Here is a 21,051-nt window from a genome sequence, read left to right as displayed (position 1 = left end):
AGAGTAATGGTGGTGTACGCGTACGTGGAGAACTTGTTTGCGCAGCAATCGCCGACATAGTGTAACTGAGGCGGAATAAGGGGAACCAGCCTGCATTCGCCGAGGCAGATGGAAAACCGCGTAAAAACCATCCACAGACTGGCCGGCTCACTGGACCTCGACACAAGTCCACCGTTCGGATTTGTGTCGCTCCTTCCGAAAAGTCGTGCGTTAGACCGCACGGCTAACCGGGCGGGCCCCATTGAATCATTATTTTTCTACTTTTTGTGAAGTGCACAGTTTGACAATTCTGTACATTTAAAAGAGCTGCCACCCTTTGACCACTTTGAAACCTTATCAGAATCCTACAGCATATTTACGCCGAGGTGACAAAAGTCATGGGATAGCGATATGCGCACCAAGTATATAAATGCCGGTAGTATGGCGTACACAAGGTATAAAAGGGCAGTGCATTGACATTGTCATTTCTACTCAGCGATTCATGTGAATCTCACGGCGGGGTTTAACAGACATTGAACGCGGAATCATAGTTGGGGCCAGACATTCAGTTACGGAAGTCGTAAGGGAATGCAATATTGCGAGATGCACAGTGTCAAGAGTGTGCTGAGAATACCAAATTGCAGGCATTATTTCTCATCACGGGAAACGCAATGGTCGACGGCCTTCAGCGTAACCAGCGACAGCAGCGGCGTTTACATAGAACTGTCAGTGCTGGCAGACAAGTAACACTGGGTGAAATAACCACAGAAATCAACGTGGGACGTACGACGAACATATCCGTTAGGACAGTGGGGTGAATTTTGGCGTTAATGGGTCATGGCAGCATACGACCCACGCGACTACCTTTGCTAGCAGCACGACATCGAAAATGGTTCAAATGGCTCTAAGCACTATGGAACTTAACATCTGAGGTCATCAGTCCCCTATACTTAGAACTACTTAAACCTAACTTACGTAAGAACATCACACACATCCATGCCCGAAGCAGGATTCGAACCTGCGACCGTAGGCACGACATCGCCTGAAACGCCTCTCCTGGGATCGTGAAAACATCGGCTGGACACCGATGACTGGTAAACGATGGCCTGGTCAGATAGGTTCCGACTTCAGCTAATGCGGTAAGAGCTGCAGGTAGGGTTCGAGAGTGGCGCAGATCCCACGAAGCCATGGACTCAAGTTGTCAACAACGCTCTGTGCAATTTGGTGGTGGCTCGGCAGTGGTGTGGGCTGTGTTCACGTGGAATGGACTGGGTCCTCTGTCCAAGTGAAACTATCATTTACTGGTTTTTTCGGCTACTTGGGGACAATTTGCAGCCATTTATGGACCTCATGTTCCCAAACAACGATGGAATTTTTGTGGATGACAATGCACGATGTCATCGGGCCACAACTGTTCGCGACTGGTTTGAAGAACATTTTGGATAATTCGAGCAAGTGATTTGGCAACCCAGATCGCCCGACATGAATCGCATCGAACAAATGGCTCTGAGCATTAGGAGACTTAATATCTGAGGTCATCAGTCGCCTAGAACTTAGAACTACTTAAACCTAACAAACCTAAGGACATCACACACATCCATGCCCGAGGCAGGATTCGAACCTGCGACCGTAGCGATCGCGCGGTTCCAGACTCAAGCGCCTAGAACCGCTCGCCCACTGCGGCCGGCCGCATCGAACGTTTATGGGACATAATTGTGAGGTCAGTTAGTGTACAAAAACCTAAACTGGGAACACTTCCGCAATTACAGACGGCTATAGCTGCAGCATGGGTCAGTATTTCCACACGGGACTTGATGCCTCTCCGAGCCGGTGCGCTAACCCGGGCTAAAAGAGGTCCGATACGATATTACGAGGTATCCCACGTCACCTCAGTATATGTATCTTTTTCCAGACAGTACTTCACTGAAGATAGGTCCATCATCACCCAAAAGTCTGAGGTTGCTATTAATGTTTTACTTCCAGATCATTAATATATAACTTGCAGAGCAAGGGCCCCAATCAGTGGCGGATAAAAATTGGGGGGGGGGGGAGGGAGGCGCGGTGCCCCCCCCCCCTTGCGCGGCCGAACCCATTGCCACCCGCGCCGCCCCCGCCAGTCGCACCGCACGCTATTCGTTCGTTTCTTCCGTCGGTAATTTCCAACAATGATTGCCTATCGAAGTCGCGAGGTGTAAACGATATATATCGAACGTGCGCTCGCAAATCGACCATGCAACTCTGGTGGCGGTCGTTATGAGTATGTTTACGTTGGTCACTACAGCAATGACAAAAGAAGAGCGTTACAAAAATACTTGTAATTGCAAAGGAGACGACTTACCTTACTCGTCGTCGGTGTTGCGTCATGTTAAAGTCCATTACGGTGGTCTGAATGGATAATTTGGAAGATGCGAACCGTGTATTCTTCCCGATACTCGTTCGTTTTCAGCACTGTCCGCAGAGAAATTGTAACAATATTTCAACATCGAAACTGTTCTTACGAAGTTTTACACACTTCGCACCACCACAGTCTACACAGTCCCTTCTTCCATAGTCCGGCAGTCCTCCATGTTTGCGACAAAAAGTCAAACAATTTTCTACTCTGGATAAACATGGAATTAGATTTTTTCATTTGAGAGAATCCGCCGAAGAAACATCAAGAACACCAGACATTCCACACACTAACGTCATAAATCGTCTGGGTTTCCCTTGCAACTCACAAATAATTCGCGGAGGTATGAAATTTAGAGCAACTACGGAACACCGGGAAACAGATAAAAATGACGGTCACAAGTTTCATATCAGCGCACACTCCGCTGCTGAGTGAAAATCTCATTCTAGATACATTCCCCAGGCTGTGGCTAAGCCATGTCTCCGCAATATCCTTTCTTTCAGGAGTGCTAGTTCTGCAAGGTTCGCAGGAGAGCTTCTGTAAAGATTGGAAGGTAGGAGACGCGGTACTGGCAGAAGTAAAGCTGTGAGGACGGGGCGTGAGTCATGCTTGGGTAGCTCAGTTGGTAGAGCACTTGCCCGCGAAAGGCAAAGGTCCCGAGTTTCGGTCCGGCACACAGTTTTAATCTGCCAGAAAGTTTCACGATCACAAGTGATTGATCACAACGCCCGCCATCGGAGTCGCATGATCGATTTACGATCGCACATTAGATATGTATCGTTTGGACCCAGCGACTTCAATAGGCAATCATTCTTGAAAATTATCCTTTCGATAGTCGGCTCGACTGAATAAAGTTATCGAGTAGTTATACTTTCCTATGTAGCACGTGCGTCCACGTCATCGTATTATATACTTTTCTGTGTGGCACATATATAGATAACACATACGTACGAGAAAACTATTATAGTGATCTCCATACGTTATTCTGTCTGGCATTTGTTCGAGAAAAGCCGCGAACATTCTACTGTTTTGTGATTAGAAAGAGGCTGATGGGATAGATTCTTGAATACAAGCAAACGAGCATAAACGCCCTTAATGATCGTGATTCTGTTATGCAAGCGTTGTCTGGCTGTCGTAGATCTGACTGTTCTACTTTGCACACTCTGTACAAAATATTTGTTTCTCTACCTGTATCTGTTGCTGCAGTAGAAAGAAGTTTTTCAACATTGCGGCGTACAAAGACAAGAGTGAGGTCGACAATGAAGGAGGATCGACTTAATGGCTTAGCTCTGTTGAACACTCACCCCGTCATTGATTGTCCTACTGACGATGTAATTAACCAATTTGCCAGGAAGAATAGTTGCATAGAATTCATCATTTGAGGAAGAGAACCACAATTGTAACTTTTTTATATCATAAGATGGCATTGCTGCACCAATTCTTTCATTACCCCTCGTCATCGCTAATACAATGAAAATGACGCTCGTACCCTTACGGTTCTCGCCTGTGTTCAACTGGATCCAGAAATGAGTAGTCGAGCGATTCAGAGACAAAATACCGAAATCAACTGTTTTGAGGATTTTGAAGGCAAATAAATATCTTCTTCTTCTTCTTCTTTATCGTCGCCTTGTCCCACGTCACGTAAGGTCGGCATTGCTCTTCGGGATCCTTCTCCTCCATAGTTCTCTATCCATTGCCTCTTCTTTCTTCCATCCTTTCTCCCTTAGGTCCCCGGATATCTTATCCTTCTACCTCATCATCGGTCTTTCTCTCCTTCTAGCTCCTTCAATCTTTATATATTCAACTCTGTTTCCGATATACTCTTCCCCTTTTCTCTGTAAGTGTCCCTACCACCTTAGTCTGCTCTCTTGTATCTTTACCCTATGGGTCCCACTTTCACAGTTCCTCTGATAAATTCATTTATAATCCTGTCCTTCCTTGTTACCCTACACATCCACCTCAGCATCCTCATTTCCGCCACTTCCATCTTCCTTTCCTGGGCTACTGTGATTGGCCATGTCTCTGCCCCGTATATCATAGCAGGCCTTACCTCCGACTTGTACACTTTCCCTTTCAACCAAATGCTCACCTTCTTGTCACAAAACACTCCACTCATTTTCCTCCAGTTGCTCCAACCGCAATTTATTCGGTGTATCTCCTTTCCAGTCCTCCATTCCTCCGTACGTACGACCCCAGGTATTTAAATTTGCAGACCGATTTCAGCTCATCATCCTGGATCTTGCAAGACCTCATCTGCACATCCTTCAGTGCTAAATATTCTGACTTTGTCCTGCTAATTTTCATCCCTCTTTCTTCCAGTGCCTTCCTCGAATCCTCCAGCTTTTCCTCAGGTCTGTCGATGCTCTGCTCACAAAGAACCAAATCATCCGCAAACATCATATTCCACGGCGCTTCCTTCTTTACATCTTTCACCAGCACATCCATAATCAGGTCAAAGAGGTAGGAACTAAGCGCAGACCCTTGATGTAACCCTACTTTTACTGGAAACTCCTTTGTCATGCCCACAATACTTCTCACCTGTGTCATTGCTCCTCTGTACATTTCCTTCACTAACCTCACATACTTTTCTGGCACACACTGCTCTCTCATGCTTCTCCATATTTCGTCGCTTGGGACTCTATCATATGCTTCGTCCAAATCAATCAAATCAATGAAAGCCATATGTAGATCGGCTTGTAGCTCCCCGTGCCTCTCCACTATCCGCCTTAAAGCATGTATTGCATCAGTCGTTCCTCTTCCAGGCATGAACCCAAACTGTTCTTCACACACCACAGTCTCCTTGCGTAATCTTGCTTCTGTAACTCTTTCCCAAATTTTCAGGCACATAAATATCATGTGTATCATATCAGACTGACACGGGCATTAACGCCGAAAGATATGCAAATACGCGTGCGTTTCTGCCAATGGGCCTTGGAAATCATAAGAGGTGCCAATGATTTTTTTAGATACGTTATGTTCACCGATGAAGCCACATTCAAAAACAATGGCGAATTAAATCGTCATGATTGTCGTTATTGTTCCCCTGTCAATCCACACTGGCAAAGACCCGTTGACAATCAGCACAAATGGTCGTTAATGGTCTGGTGTGGAATTTTAAACGGTTACTTGATAAGAAGGTATTTTTTTTTTTTACCGAGATGTTACTGGGGATTCTTATTTACAACTTCTCCGCATAATTTGTTGGAGCTAATGGAAGATGTTGATTTATAAACTAGGCAAATGTGCGGAACGTTTTAAATGTACGGTACCCTGGTCGGTGGATAGGACGCGGCGGACCAGTCCAGTGGCCTCTAAGTTCACCAGACCTAACATCTCCTGATTTTTTCCTTGTGGGGTTATTTAAAAAAATATTGTTTATGAAAGACAGCCCACACCCCGAAACGATACGGAGCAACGCATTCGAAGAGCGTGTGCAGCCATACCACGGGATGTGCTGCTCAAAACTGTGGACAACTTTCGCAGACGATTGACTTTCTGCATTGAAGCAAATGGGGATAATTTTGAACATTTTCTTCGTGGCTAATTTCATTAATTAAGCATCCCAAATTGTGAGAGGCAAGGGAACTCACAATAATGAAGCACCCCAACATGTGAGAGGCAAGGGGACTCACACTAATGAAGCACCATATGGGAACATCATTCTACTATGTCCATGTCGTTGTTCCTGGGTAACGGTAAAAGTAGGATACAGTACATTTTGTACAAAAATAGCTTAATTTTGCGTAACGAAAGAATTGGTGCACATTTTTTATCGATTTGATGCGTCTTTCTCGGATAATTCTAAATAAATCAGAGTTCTTCCCCAATTCTACTGTTTTCTCGATTTCAGTGCCATCTGTCAATGGTTTAAAAAAGTGTTTCAGACAAAACTTGATTACTTTTTTTATGGAGAATTCAAACGTGCAATAAAAAATGGGTGTTTCCATTTAAGATTTAAAAGTTTCCCCCACCCCACCCAAGGGGGCAGGGGCTGGAGGTCACGAGCAATATCATTTGATGTCCCCCCTTGAGCTTACGAACTTGTCTTACCCACTATTTTTCCCGATGTGTAGTTTTCGAGATAATCTCATTCGAAACTTCAGATGGACCACCCTGTATATGTGTATAATCTGTTTAAATAAAACTTTCTTAAACTTTGCATGTGACTTGATTATTTTTTTATTATGGTAAAAGTAAATGTAGCTCAAGATATCTCTAGCGCCCCCTCCTTGTTTTTCTGCATCCGCCACTGGTCCCAATGCACTTTCCTGGGGCACATTTGAAGGGCTTATTTCAATAGAGGTACAAGTACATTACCTCCACTTTTCTGTCTATAATGCTTCTGAAATTAATGAGCTAAACAAACAGAAAGAAACGTTCATCTCTAGCAAGAAGCCATATGCTTGAATATTTCTCGTATCTCAACTGCAGATTTTTCAGTGTTCATTTAACTTTAGGACTCTGTAACCCAATATGAACAAAAATGGACTTGTACCACTATTGAAATAAGCCCTTCATTTGAAGTTACTACTACTCCTGTCGCTGACTCTCCATTCAATATAATACGCTGCGTCCTCCCCAGTAACAAATCTTCAGTCCAGTTTCAAATTTCGCTTGATACCCCGTGTAATTGTAGCTTCATTGATCACCTTTAGTGTGGTACACAGTCAAATGCTTTTCGGAAGCCAAGAAATACTGCTGCACATGTGGGTGAAGACCCGTGGCTTTCGATATGATTCGTGAGAGAATCATATGCCGTATAATTTGTAGTCGAAACTATTTCTAAAATACGATGCTCCGTCATAGGATGTACTTTTGCTGACGTTTACTGATTTAGGTGTACTCTCTTGTGTTCACAGAGGCAGCTACGTCTTCAGGACGCGAAGCAAGTCGAAGCAAAGGCAGCCAAAATTAAGGAGTGGGTCACCAACAAGCTGCGCGAGGTGAGTTCTGAATTCTGGCCCACAGCAATACCGGTGTCAGTCTTTGTACAGCACGACTACGCAACACAGTAATAATTACTTCCGCTACCCTCCACCTTCTGACTGTGTTTTGTTCTGTGGTGCGTCGTGGTGCAGCGACAGCAAAATTTACTTGGATATCAAAATTACTTATTTTCTCAAACCGAAACATTGTTCAACAGAAATACAGGTAACTTTGAACACCTTTTGAAGTACAGCGTGAGGCAGTCAAAAGGAAAGGGTATACTGATGTTCTATACTTAACAACACATACAACCACTCGAGCCGGCCGCGGTGGCCGAGCGGTTGTAGGCGCTTCAGTTCGGAACCGCGCGACTGCTACGATCGCAGGTTCGAATCCTGCCTCGGGCATGGATTTGTGTGATGTCCTTAGGTTAGTTAGGTTTAAGTAGTTCTAAGTTCTGGGGGGCTGATGACCGCCGATATTAAGTCCCATAGTGCTCAGAGCCATTTGAACCATTTGAACCAATCGCTCGCTCGACGAAAGATCCATACCCAAAGACTGGAAAGCTGCACAGGTGACACCGATATTCGAGAAAGGCAAAGGTCCATATCATTAACGTCGATATGCAGCTGAAATTTGGAACATATATTCCGTTCGAACATTATGAATTACCTCGTAGAGCTGTTGACGCGTAGTCAACATTGATTCAGAAACCTCGTTCTTGTGAAACAGAAGTAGTTCTTTACACACATGAGCTGTGAGTGCTATCGACAAGTGATTTCAAATTGATACCGTATTTCTAGATTTCCATAATGCTTTCGACACCGCACTTCACAAGCGACTTGCAATCAGATTGCGTGCTTACGGAATACCGTCGCAGTTATGCGCCTGGATTCGTGATTTCCTGTCAGAGATGTCACAGTGCGTAGTAACTTATGGAAGCTCACCCGGTTGGCCGTGCGGTCTAACGCACGGCTTTCCGGGCGGGAGGGAGCGCCTGGTCCCCGGCACGAATCCGCCCGGCGGATTTGTGTCGAGGTCCGGTGAACCGGCCAGTCTGTGGATGGTTTTTAGGAGGTTTTCCATCTACCTCGGCGAAGCGGGCTGGTTCCCCGTATTCCGCCTCAGTTACACTAAGTCAGCGATTGCTGCGCAAACAAGTTCTCCACGTACGCGTACACTGTGGTGTCACCGCCAGACACCACACTTGCTAGGTGGTAGCTTTTAAATCGGCCGCGGTCCGCTAGTATACGACGGACCCGCGTGTCGCCACTGTCAGTGATGGCAGACCGAGCGCCGCCACACGGCAGGTCTAGAGAGACGTACTAGCACTCGCCCCAGTTGTACAGCCGACGTTGCTAGCCATGGTTCCCTGTGAATTACGCTCTCATTTGCCGAGACGATAGTTAGCAAAGCCTTCAGCTACATTTGCTACGACCTAGCAAGGCGCCATTACCAGTATAGATATTGAGATTCTATTAATGTATCATCAAGAGCGATGTTCTACAAATGTGGATTAAAGTATTCCAGAAGCTACGTACTTTTCTTTATAGCATTCATTACGTATCCTATTTCAGACCTCACGCCAGCCTGCGTGAGTTTAAGCGCGTGCCTTTCGGCTTCCTCTCATTGTGTCTAGGCTGTCTTGTCTAGACACAACATACACCACCGTTACTCTACCACGCAAACATAGGTGTTACACTCGTCTGGTGAGAAACGTTCTCTGGGGGGGTCCACCGGGGTCCGAACCGCAAAATAACCCTGGGTTCGGTGTGGGGCGGCGGAGGGGTGGACTGCGGTAGTCGTCGTGGGGTTGTGGACCACTGCGGCTGCGGCGGGGACGGAGCCTCTCCGTCGTTTCTAGGTCCCCGATTAAAATACAAATACAACTTATGGAAAGTCAGCGAGTACAACAGAAGTGACTTCTGGCGTACCCCAAGGTAGTGTTAAAGGTCCTTTGCTGTTCTTCATCTATATAAAGGATTTAGGAGACGAACTGAGCAGCCGCCTTAGGTCGTTTGCAGATGATGCTGTCGCTTATCGCCTAGCAAACTCATCAGAAGGTCAAATCAAACTGCAAAACGATTTAGAAAAGATATCTGAGTGGTGCGAAAATTGGCATTTGACCCTAAATAACGAAAAGTGTGATATCATCCACATGAGTGCTAAAAGGAATTCATTAAACTTCGGTTACACGATAAATCAGTCTAATCTAAAAGCCGTAAATTGAACTAAATACCTAGGTATTACGAACAACTGAAATTGGAAGGAACACACAGAAAATGTTGCGGGGAAGGGGAACGGTTTATTGGCAGAACACTTAGAAGATGCAACAGATCAACTAAAGGCACTGCCAACACTACCCTTTTCCGTCCTCTTTTTGAGTGCTACTGCGCGGTCTGAGATCCTTACCCTATAGGGTTAACGGAGTACATCGAGGAAAAATGGCTCTGAGCACTATGGGACTCAACTGCTGTGGTCATAAGTCCCCTAGGACTTAGAACTACTTAAACCTAACTAACCTAAGGACATCACACACATCCATGCCCGAGGCAGGATTCGAACCTGCGACCGTAGCGGTCGTGCGGTTCCAGACTGTAGCGCCTTTAACCGCTCGGCCACTACGGCCGGCTACATCGAGGAAGTTCTAATGGTTCAAATGGCTCTGAGCACTATGGGACTTATATCTGAGGTCATCAGTCCCCTAGAACTTAGAACTACTTAAACCTAACTAAGGACATCGCACACATCCATGCCCGAGGCAGGATTTGAAACTGCGACCATAGCAGTCGCGCCGTTCCAGACTGCAGCGCCTAGAACCTCTCAGCCACCGCGGCCGGCGAGGAAGTTCAAAGAAAGCAGATTTAGTCAAGTGACGAGTGATTTAGTAACTAAAAGTGTCTTCATGACGTTTTCAATAAAACTGGAAAGGAAAACAATGTAGTCTGCCCGATCCAGTAAGCTGAATAGCAGGTAGGTTCCCCCACCACAGTCCAGCCCGCATAAGACTGGTTACGTGCGAACCGGCGCACCCGAACACGGCAACTTCTACCTGCCTGCGCAGATCGTAGAACTTACTTCTGTGCTCTGTGCCAGCTGGTGGAAAACGAAACAGTCGAAAGCGGCAGCTCTTCCCAAACCGAACTCGGTAACTTCCACCTGCTGTGGCGGACCAACTACACACACTCTGCAAACTCTTCCAAATCTGAACGTAGCTAGTCCGCAACCTCCATTTATTTTTACAGAAGTCTGAAAGAATACTGTAAATGCTAGACCAATAAACAAGATACAAAACAAAACAAGTTACACATAACACACAAAAACTTCATTACAAATTTCACGTACAAAAATATTTCCCGAAAACTGCATTTGTTTCATCTTATGTTCTGCTCTCGATCGCTTTATATAAAACGCACTTTATAAATTCTGAGTTACCAATTTCACCACTTCTGAGTTAATTTAATTTTCCAAATGGTTCAAATGGCTCTGAGCACTATGGGACTCAACATCTGAGGTTATCAGTCCCCTAGAACTTAGAACTACTTAAACCTAACTAACCTAAGGACATCACACACATCCACACCCGAGGCAGGATTCGAACCTGCGACCGTAGCAGTCGCAAGGTTCCAGACTGAAGCGCCTAGAACCGCTCGGCCACACGGCCTGCTAATTTAATTTTTGTTGTAGGGAAGCTTGCCTCTTCCTGATTTTTGCGTCCATTTTGACGATGTTACCATTTTTTGCAAAGTTAATTCTTATGTAGGTATTAGTTTGTTCATGCGTTAGGCTTTTCCCAAACTTGAAGATGCATGGGTGAGGATATTCACGCGAAACAGTGAAACAGGAATTAGAGCTTTCACAAGCTTCTGCACAAGGAAGCGCAGTCTGCTCAATTAGGTATCCAAATGTGAGGAGGAAATACCGCATCTTCTTCGTCATCAATGTAATTTTCAGTTGCGTGATCGGGAAATTTGGTGAGATTTTGGTCTTGTGCCTGTATACTGACAACGTCAGCAAAAACGTCAGGGACGTCGTAAAAGTATCTTGGGCTAAATATGTAATGGGAGCCACTAACCTCTGTTTACTGTTCTGGTCTTTGTACATCGAAACCAAACCAAGTGTTCTTATTTTTCGCTACCTGAAATACAGAGAAAAAAATGTTTGTGAAAGTTTAAAAATCAATAGTTCTTTAAGGGCCGTGTCTTAAGCCATGTACACAATCTTTGGTAGTGTGAATGATGTATAGCCAATTTTAGGAATAACGTGATTTTAGGAACAACTTTTACTCTGCTATGTTTTTAATATAGGCAAATTATTCTCTATACTAATTATGCCCGTTTATCGTTCAATAGTAATATGTTTTTTTTTTTTTTAAAATAAGCATTTCATTCTAATGTAAAAAAAGCTTCTAAAACAGAAGTGCTATGTCCTAGACCACAGTTGATATACGAGTTTATATCCTTAGTTTCAGCAAAGTTATATTGCCGTCTTCAGATCATAGAATATGTGAATTATGAAGTCCGGCCATCGAAAACATGGAGGTAAACTCACAGAAGCTTTGATGGTCTTTCATCCAAAGCTTCGTCTTTTGTTTTCAGAAAATTCGATAACATTCGTCTGTTTATCAAGCGTTCTGCCATTGTTGTGTGGTCATGAGTGCCTTCCAAAGGGAAAAATAAGTTTTCGCCGTCTACTGTAAATAATTTAACAGAACACAGCGAATTTTTACTACAGCATCGTCATCCATGTTCCTCAGTTCCTAGAATTCTTCTGTAAGGCTTGAATTTATAACCATCGCAGTTTAAATGTACGAGCGTTGGAACTTTAATAGTGGCAACTATTCATTTACAGCTCGTACAAAATGAATACGTGTTTCAAAGTTGTACTGACCTTCAGAGTAGTCACCAGCATTGTGTTTAACCCGTTGCCAGCGATGTGGAAGTCGTAGGATACTCTTAGCAGTGCCAGTTGTGTTGACAGTTCGAGCGGCGCGGTCTGTTGCCCGACGAATTTGTAGCAGTTTTGAAGCGAATGCCGTGAAGTGTTTCCTTCAGTTTAGAAATCGAGTTTAATCTACGAGGGCTTAAGTCAGGGGAATGCAGTAGGTGGTATAGCACTTAGCAGCCCCATCAGTCAAACAAATCAATAACAGCTTGCACTGTACGTGATTCAGCATTGTCCTGCGTAATGATAGTCAGGTCCTGCAGAAAGTGAGATCACTTCTGTCTCTATGCTGTTCATTTTTGGAACACAACCTACGACCAGAGAGAGAGGGAGAGAGAGAGAGAGAGAGAGAGAGAGAGAGAGAGAGAGAGAGAAAGGGTGCCTAGTTGCTTCCACCGCTCTGAGTGGAACACATTATTCCTGAATAGTGTTCACCAATCTGCAGTCTTCTATAATTGTTGTCCCCCGCGCAGAAAACAGCACATAAGATATGTCGTGAGTCTGTTTTCATGAGGCTGTAATAAACTGTTAATGGGGAACTGGTAACGTAAAAATCAATTTTGAATTGCTTTTTTAACGGATTGCCATTCGCTTTTTGTTAGTAGAGTACGAAGAACTTCACAATTGTAGTCCACTTTACCAGTCACGAGTAATTTACATTCTTCACACTTTCACAGGAGATAAACAAAATAATGAGCTGCGGTCTGCGTAATTACTCTCAACTAGTTCTCAATTATATGTCCCGAAACCAGGCATTGCTAATTAAGTCTTAGCTGATACCGACCGCGGCAGACAATATGTCTGCCCTCGGAGACTGCTGAACGAGCTCTGATTTTACAGACGAACCACTTCGCCCGCCGTCCCAATTTAGGCGCGACCGAAGAACTTCATAGTGCTTCGTCTGCCTTTTCGTTTAGCAATGGTTTACTGTTCTGCTCGTAACTAACACTTTTGAAATAATGTAGTACGCAATGGCTTTGCAGTCTCACTGTGTGTGCAGAATTATTGAAAGGTCTCTGTTGGATTCCTTTCATGTTAATTTCTTAAATCTGTTGTCATTTACGGCATAAATTCCTCTTCTAAATTTACTGTGGCGTTTCTGACTATCTGGGAGGAGACTGCGTAGTGGAACGTGTTACTTTCACACACAAACAAGAACGATCTGTCACACTACTACACTTTAAAACACAGTTTATATGTAATTCATGTCACACAGTCTCATACGGAACCTACATCCGCTTTCTTTTATATACTGTATATGATAAGATACTGTCATACCCCTTCCCTTCTGTGTGAGAGGATGAATGAGCAAATGTATTTCTAGTTGCATGCTTGAGGGTAGCAGACAAGCCTGTCTGCTAGAGAACAGTAGGACCAACGTCGGAACAGGTAGCTACGCTTTCTAAAAGCAAAGAGGTTTCTATCCTTAGTATGGTCCTGTCCATCTCTTGTCATGTTGGTATAGGAAGCTGCCCCTCTGGCCACTTCCGTTTGTATTTGTGAGCCACCCTCAGAAATGGACCAGGTCAGTCTGTCCGTGGCGAGCGTCTGAAGTGGTAAGATCTCCGGCTAAGCGCGTGTCTGCTAAGTCCGTAGGACAATGGATTTCTTAAGTTCAGCCTAACTGAAAATTTAATCACCTTTATTTCAGGTTCAGCTCTAAAATATCTAATGTTATCTTAAATTGCAGCGCTGTGTAATTCTCCTGTGAAGTTCAGAATATATTCCGGTAGTTGCTTTGTCACTACTTTGTGAGTAAAGTGGAACCACGTGTTGATCAGTAACTCTAAGTTCATCAATCTTAAATGCGAATGTGCGTAAGATTATAACGCCTCGTCTTGACAATATTTTTCAATATAGCAACTTTTCTTTATGTTCAACCCACGTGGGGTGTACTTTGTGAAACCAGTACCACGTGCTTATACAATTGTTTGACCCATCAGGTTAATAGTAAGACGATAGTAACCAGTTCGAGGTTTTTCTTTTGTAAATTGCTTTTCGATCTAATTTATTTTAATTATCAAAATTATTGTGGAGTTACACTCTTTGTGTAAACCAAGTTGACCACGTGAAGCATGTGGTGTAATCATCAAAGTAGCCCTCAGCTATTCTTTTCGGCAAGATTTCACAAAGAGTTAATATGAATTTAATATACCAGTGTGTGGTAATTACATGATGGACAGGATTGTGCTACGAACGTAACTTCTTTGGGTGAAAATTGAATCGGTTGGTAGTGGTTAATTTTCTCTTGCATATGTTTCAACGTTCTTTGTGTGTTGTTTTATGAATGCAGTGTTGTATGCAGTCTCCCAATCTTGGCTCCATATTTGATGTGTTCTGTAAGATTACAATCTCACATTTTCACAATCCTAAATAAGGCACCAGTTTATTTATGAATCAAATTTAATATGCTGAAATTTCAATGATCAATGTTAAAATAAATTTCCAAATATAAACTGATTTATTTCTTTTTATTTAAATTCAATCACCGGTTGTCGTATGACTTTCAAAAGTTTATAATTAATGTTAGTCTGGTTGGGAATTTGATAAGCTAGACTGGATACCTGGTGAAACAGTTGCGCAGTAATGCAAGGTTAACTTCCCCAGACAGCTCACAGCTTTTAACCCGCTTTTATGGTCTTGAATAGCAGCACCGCTTGCATAGCAAATTAAAGCTACAACGTTATTGTATTATCAATAGCAATGCTGCTGGCTCCCACAACTCTTGTTGTAAATTGTCTGAGGGAGAGATGAAATGACTCTACGTGTTCAGTATTACATGACTGTGAATCGCAGCCAGGAACAGTTAATGGCATACACATTGCCGAGTCACTAGGTTGCTTGCGAATTACGAGCGATCAGGCGGTTGATCGTTGGATTGCTGTAATCAGTCGCTCATTGTTGCAAACGAACTGTTGCACACGATAGTGCCATTGTTTTCAAATTTGTCGTTTGTTATTGTCAAAACAACAACGGCTCGGAAACTGAGCCAGCAGTTTATTTACAATTAGCGTGAAGGTTTTTGTTCGATGACTTAGCAACAGTGCCTTTCGTCGCTTCTTTCGACTTTTGAAGATCAGTCACTTTCAGTAAATACTGTTCGCAATTGGTTTGCAGCATTTCGTAGGGGTCCCGTTTATGTCAGCGATGAGTTCCGTGACGATCGACCAGAATCCGTTGCTGATCCAGAAAAACACCGCTGCTGTGAGCAAGAAGACGGGCACGTGATCTACATTTAAACTCTGCAAACCACCGTGAGGTGCATAGCAGAGGGTACATCCCATTGTACAGTTGTTAGGGTTTCTTCCCGTTCCATTCACGTATGTAGCGCGGGAAGACTGATTGTTAGAAAGCCTCTGTGCGGTTTTAGTATATCCTTAGAGGGATCATTTAAAGCTGGCTGCCGGCCGGTGTGACCGTGCGGTTAAAGGCGCTTCAGTCTGGAACCGCGTGACCGCTACGGTCGCAGGTTCGAATCCTGCCTCAGGCATGGATGTACGAGTATGTGATGTCCTTAGGTTAGTTAGGTTTAAGTAGTTCTAAGTTCTAGGGGACTTATGACCACAGATGTTGAGTCCCATAGTGCTCAGAGCCATTTGAACCATTAAAGCTGGCTCTTGAAACTTTGTTAATATTCTCGGTATATTTTACGTCTGTCTTCAAGAGTCTGCCAGTTCAGCTCCTTCGGTATCTCTGTGACACTCAACCCAAGGATGCAACAAACCTGTGACCATTCGCGCTGCCCATCTCTGTACACGTTCAATATCCCCTGATAGTCCTATGTGGTACGGGTACCACACACTTCAGCACTATTCAAGAACCGGTCGCACGAGTGATTTGTAAGCAATCTCTTTTGTAGAGTGATTGCACTTCCCCAGTATTCTACCAATGAACCGAAGTCTACCACCTGCTTTACCCACGGCTGAGACCACGTGATCACTCGATTTCATATCCCTACAAAGCGCTACTCCCAGGTATTTGTTTGTTGGCCGATAGTAACAATGACACATTGATATTATAGTCACAGGATACTGCGTTTTTTCGTTTTGCGAAATGAAAAATATTACATTTCTGAACATTTAGAGCAGTTGCCAAACTCTGCACAATTTCGAAGTCTTATTAAGATCCGACTGAGTATTTATACAACTTCTCTCAGATAGCACTTCATTACAGATAACAGCTTAATCTGCAAAATAACTGATTTTACTATTAATATTGCGTACAAAGTCTTTAACATTCACTACTGGCCATTAAAATTGCTACACCACGAAGATGATGTGCTACAGACGCGAAATTTAACCGACAGGAAGTCGATGCTGTGATACACAAATAATTAGCTTTTCAGAGCATTCACACAAAGTTGGCGCCGATGGCGACACCTACAACGTGCTGACATGAGGAAAGCAGCAGTTGACCTGCGTTTCCTGGTGAAACGTTGTTGTGATGGCTCGCGTAAGGAGGAAAAACGCGTACCATCGCGTTTCCAACTTTGATAAAGGTCGGATTGTAGCCTATCGCGATTGCGGTTTGTCGTATCGCGACATTGCTGCTCGTGTTGGTCGAGATACAATGACTGTTAGCAGAATATGGAATCGGTGGGTTCAGGAGTGTAATGCGGAACGCCGTGCTGGATCCCAACGTCCTCGTATCAATAGCAGTCGAGATGACAGGCACCTTATCCGCGTGGCTGTAACGGATCGTGCAGCCACGTCTCGATCCCTGAGTCAACAGATGGGGACGTTTGCAAGACAACAACCATCTGCACGAACAGTTCGACGACGTTTGTAGCAGCACGGACTATCAGCTCGGAGACCACGGCTGCCGTTACCCTTGACGCTGTATCACAGGCAGGAGCGCCTGCGATGGTGTACTCAACGACGAACCTGGGTGCACGAATGGCAAAACGTCATTTTTTCGGATGAATCCAGGTTCTGTTTACAGCATCATGATGGTCGCATCCGTGTTTGGCGACATCGCGGTGAACGCTCATTGGAAGCGTGTATTCGTCATCGCCATACTGGCGTATTACCCGGCGTGATGTTATGGGGTGTCATTGGTTACACGTCTCGGTCACCTCTTGTTCGCATTGACGGCACTGTGAAGAGTGGACGTTACATTTCAGATGTGTTACGACCCGTGGCTCTAACCTTCATTGGATCCCTGCGAAACCCTACATTTCAGCAGGATAATGCACGACCGCATGTTGCAGGTCCTGTACGGGCCTTTCTGGATACAGAAAATGTTGGACTGCTGCCCTGGCCAGCACATTCTCCAGATCTCTCACCAATTGAAAACGTCTGGTCAGTGGTGGCGGAGCAACTAGCTCGTCACAATAAGCCAGTCACTACTGTTGATGAACTGTGGTATCGTGTTGAAGCTGCATGGGCAGCTATACCTGTACACGCCATCCAAGCTCTGTTTGACTCAATTCCCAGGTGTATCAAGGCAGTTATTACCGCCAGAGGTGGTTGTTCTGGGTACTGATTTCTCAGGATCTATGCACCCAAATTGCGTGAAAATGCAATCACATGTCAGTTCTAGTATATTTGTCCAATGAATACCCGTTTATCATCTGCATTTCTTCCTGGTGTAGCAATTTAATGGCCATTAGTGTACAATATCAACAGCAAGGGTCCCAACACACTTCCCTTGGGCACACTCGAAGTTACTCCTACATCTGATGACTCTCCACTTGATATAACGTGCTGTTTCCTCCCTACCAAAATGTTCGCAATCCAATCACAAGTTTTGACAATAAGCGTAGATGTGGTACTTAGTCAAATGCTTTTGGGAAATCAAGAATCACTGCATCTACCTGCTTTCCTTGCTTTCAGTGTGGTTCAGCTGCTGAGGATTCTTCCAGGTTCTATGGCCGTGGTCCATGGAACTCCTCTATCCCTGACGTTTCCTTCAAAGCTATGTTGGACATCTTCGGAGGTGCTCCTGGTTGTGTCTTTCCGACTGACGAGTCGGACGTCGTAGAGCGGCTTAAATACAATTGAAAGTGGTCGTGGTCTGGATTTCAGGTGATAGCAGAGATAAACCTTGTCATACATAAAATATAACTATCGATCATAGTACGTCAAAGATAAAAGCTTCTCATCGATTCTGTATCGCCACTGTCCATATATCGCTGAGTTTCATGGCTTCTTCTTTTCTGTTAAAATTATCGTCATGTTTATATATTTCGATGGCTTCTCTGTATAGCCGTGGATAATAGTTCGTCATAGTAAATAAAACTTCAGTTTCCGAAAATTTCACTACGTGATCACCAGATTGAAGAGCATGTTCCGTCACGGCTGACTTGTCTGTTTTCCCTAGTCGGCAAAGACTTTTATGTTCCTTCAACAGTGTATTCACACTTCTCTTTGTAGTTCAAATGTAGACCTTACCACACGTACCCGGAATCTTGTATTCACCACTTGCAGACTGACGGGAACGTTTATCCTTAACGGAACCAAGTGCTTGACCTATTTTCTTAGTTGATCTGAAAAGCCGACCGGTGAGGCCGTGCGGTTCTAGGCGCTTCAGTCTGGAACCGCGTAACTGCTACGGTAGCAGGATCGAATCCTGCCTCGGGCATGGATGTGTGTGATGTCCTTAGGTTATTTAAGTTTAAGTAGTTCTAAGTTCTAGGGGACTGATGACAACAGATGTTAAGTCCCATAGTGCTCAGAGCCATTTGAACCATTTTTTGATCTGAAAAGCGGTCGAACTTTAAGTTTCCTTCAAATCTTGCAGATCTGATCCGTTACTTTTTTGATGAAGGGTACAGAAACCGTGTTCTTCCATCCCTGTGTACTATCGTTGTCCTTAGGCCTCCTGTTATTCGGACGCAAAAGTATATTTATTTCCGTACTAGAGTACCCATTCTTCTCAAAAGTCAGCGTTAGATGTTTTGACTCGGCGTCCAGGTATTCGGGCGTACAAATCTTTTTAGCTCTGTCCACTAGACTTTTAATTACACCTCTTTTCTGTTGTGGATGATGATTGGAATCCTTATGCAAATATCTGTCGGTATGTGTAACCTTCCGAAAGACTTTATGTTTCAAGCTACAATCAGTCTGTCTCATAACGAAGACATCCAAGAATTTCAGTGTGCCATGTGAGAAGAGTGCAAGTAGGGTTTCACATGATGGATGTTTTCGAAATCAGTGCTGGTTGGCATTGAGAAGGTTTTTCTGTTCAAAATACCTCATTATACACTCCTGGAAATGGAAAAAAGAACACATTGACACCGGTGTGTCAGACCCACCATACTTGCTCCAGACACTGCGAGAGGGCTGTACAAGCAATGATCACACGCACGGCACAGCGGACACACCAGGAACCGCGGTGTTGGCCGTCGAATGGCGCTAGCTGCGCAGCATTTGTGCACCGCCGCCGTCAGTGTCAGCCAGTTTGCCGTGGCATACGGAGCTCCATCGCAGTCTTTAACACTGGTAGCATGCCGCGACAGCGTGGACGTGAACCGTATGTGCAGTTGACGGACTTTGAGCGAGGGCGTATAGTGGGCATGCGGGAGGCCGGGTGGACGTACCGCCGAATTGCTCAACACGTGGGGCGTGAGGTCTCCACAGTACATCGATGTTGTCGCCAGTGGTCGGCGGAATGTGCACGTGCCCGTCGACCTGGGACCGGACCGCAGCGACGCACGGATGCACGCCAAGACCGTAGGATCCTACGCAGTGCCGTAGGGGACCGCACCGCCACTTCCCAGCAAATTAGGGACACTGTTGCTCCTGGGGTATCGGCGAGGACCATTCGCAACCGTCTCCATGAAGCTGGGCTACGGTCCCGCACACCGTTAGGCCGTCTTCCGCTCACGCCCCAACATCGTGCAGCCCGCCTCAAGTGGTGTCGCGACAGGCGTGAATGGAGGGACGAATGGAGACGTGTCGTCTTCAGCGATGAGAGTCGCTTCTGCCTTGGTGCCAATGATGGTCGTATGCGTGTTTGGCGCCGTGCAGGTGAGCGCCACAATCAGGACTGCATACGACCGAGGCACACAGGGCCAACACCCGGCATCATGGTGTGGGGAGCGATCTCCTACACTGGCCGTACACCACTGGTGATCGTCGAGGGGACACTGAATAGTGCACGGTACATCCAAACCGTCATCGAACCCATCGTTCTACCATTCCTAGACCGGCAAGGGAACTTGCTGTTCCAACAGGACAATGCACGTCCGCATGTATCCCGTGCCACCCAACGTGCTCTAGAAGGTGTAAGTCAACTACCCTGGCCAGCAAGATCTCCGGATCTGTCCCCCATTGAGCATGTTTGGGACTGGATGAAGCGTCGTCTCACGCGGTCTGCACGTCCAGCACGAACGCTGGTCCAACTGAGGCGCCAGGTGGAAATGGCATGGCAAGCCGTTCCACAGGACTACATCCAGCATCTCTACGATCGTCTCCATGGGAGAATAGCAGCCTGCATTGCTGCGAAAGGTGGATATACACTGTACTAGTGCCGACATTGTGCATGCTCTGTTGCCTGTGTCTATGTGCCTGTGGTTCTGTCAGTGTGATCATGTGATGTATCTCACCCCAGGAATGTGTCAATAAAGTTTCCCCTTCCTGGGACAATGAATTCACGGTGTTCTTATTTCAATTTCCAGGAGTGTATATGAGCTCAGAATATGTTATAAGATTCTACAACAAATTGATGTCAGAGATATTGGACGGTAGGTTTGTGGATCATTTGTGCTATCTTCTTGAAAACGGGTGTGACCGGTGCCTTTTTCCAAGAACTGGGTACGGATTTTGTTCGAAGGATCTACGAGAGGTTTACCCAGATAGAGGTGTTCTTGG

The 21,051-nt window shown here is 45.0% G+C and overlaps 1 protein-coding gene across 1 annotated transcript in view; it reads left to right on the top strand.

The window, feature by feature from the left end:
• The window catches only part of LOC126106408 (uncharacterized protein CG43867), a 429,676-nt gene that overhangs the window by 217,635 nt on the left and 190,990 nt on the right, over positions 1–21,051 (top strand). The window contains exon 3 of the mRNA XM_049912680.1: positions 7,228–7,311. Within this exon, the coding sequence (XP_049768637.1) occupies positions 7,228–7,311 (84 nt within the window). The remainder of the gene's footprint in view (positions 1–7,227; positions 7,312–21,051) is intronic.

This window comes from Schistocerca cancellata, chromosome 10, assembly GCF_023864275.1.
Source record: "Schistocerca cancellata isolate TAMUIC-IGC-003103 chromosome 10, iqSchCanc2.1, whole genome shotgun sequence".
Classification (NCBI taxonomy): domain Eukaryota; kingdom Metazoa; phylum Arthropoda; class Insecta; order Orthoptera; family Acrididae; genus Schistocerca; species Schistocerca cancellata.
Note: the sequence above shows the minus strand (reverse complement) of the source record. Positions and strands in the feature narration are given on the sequence as shown.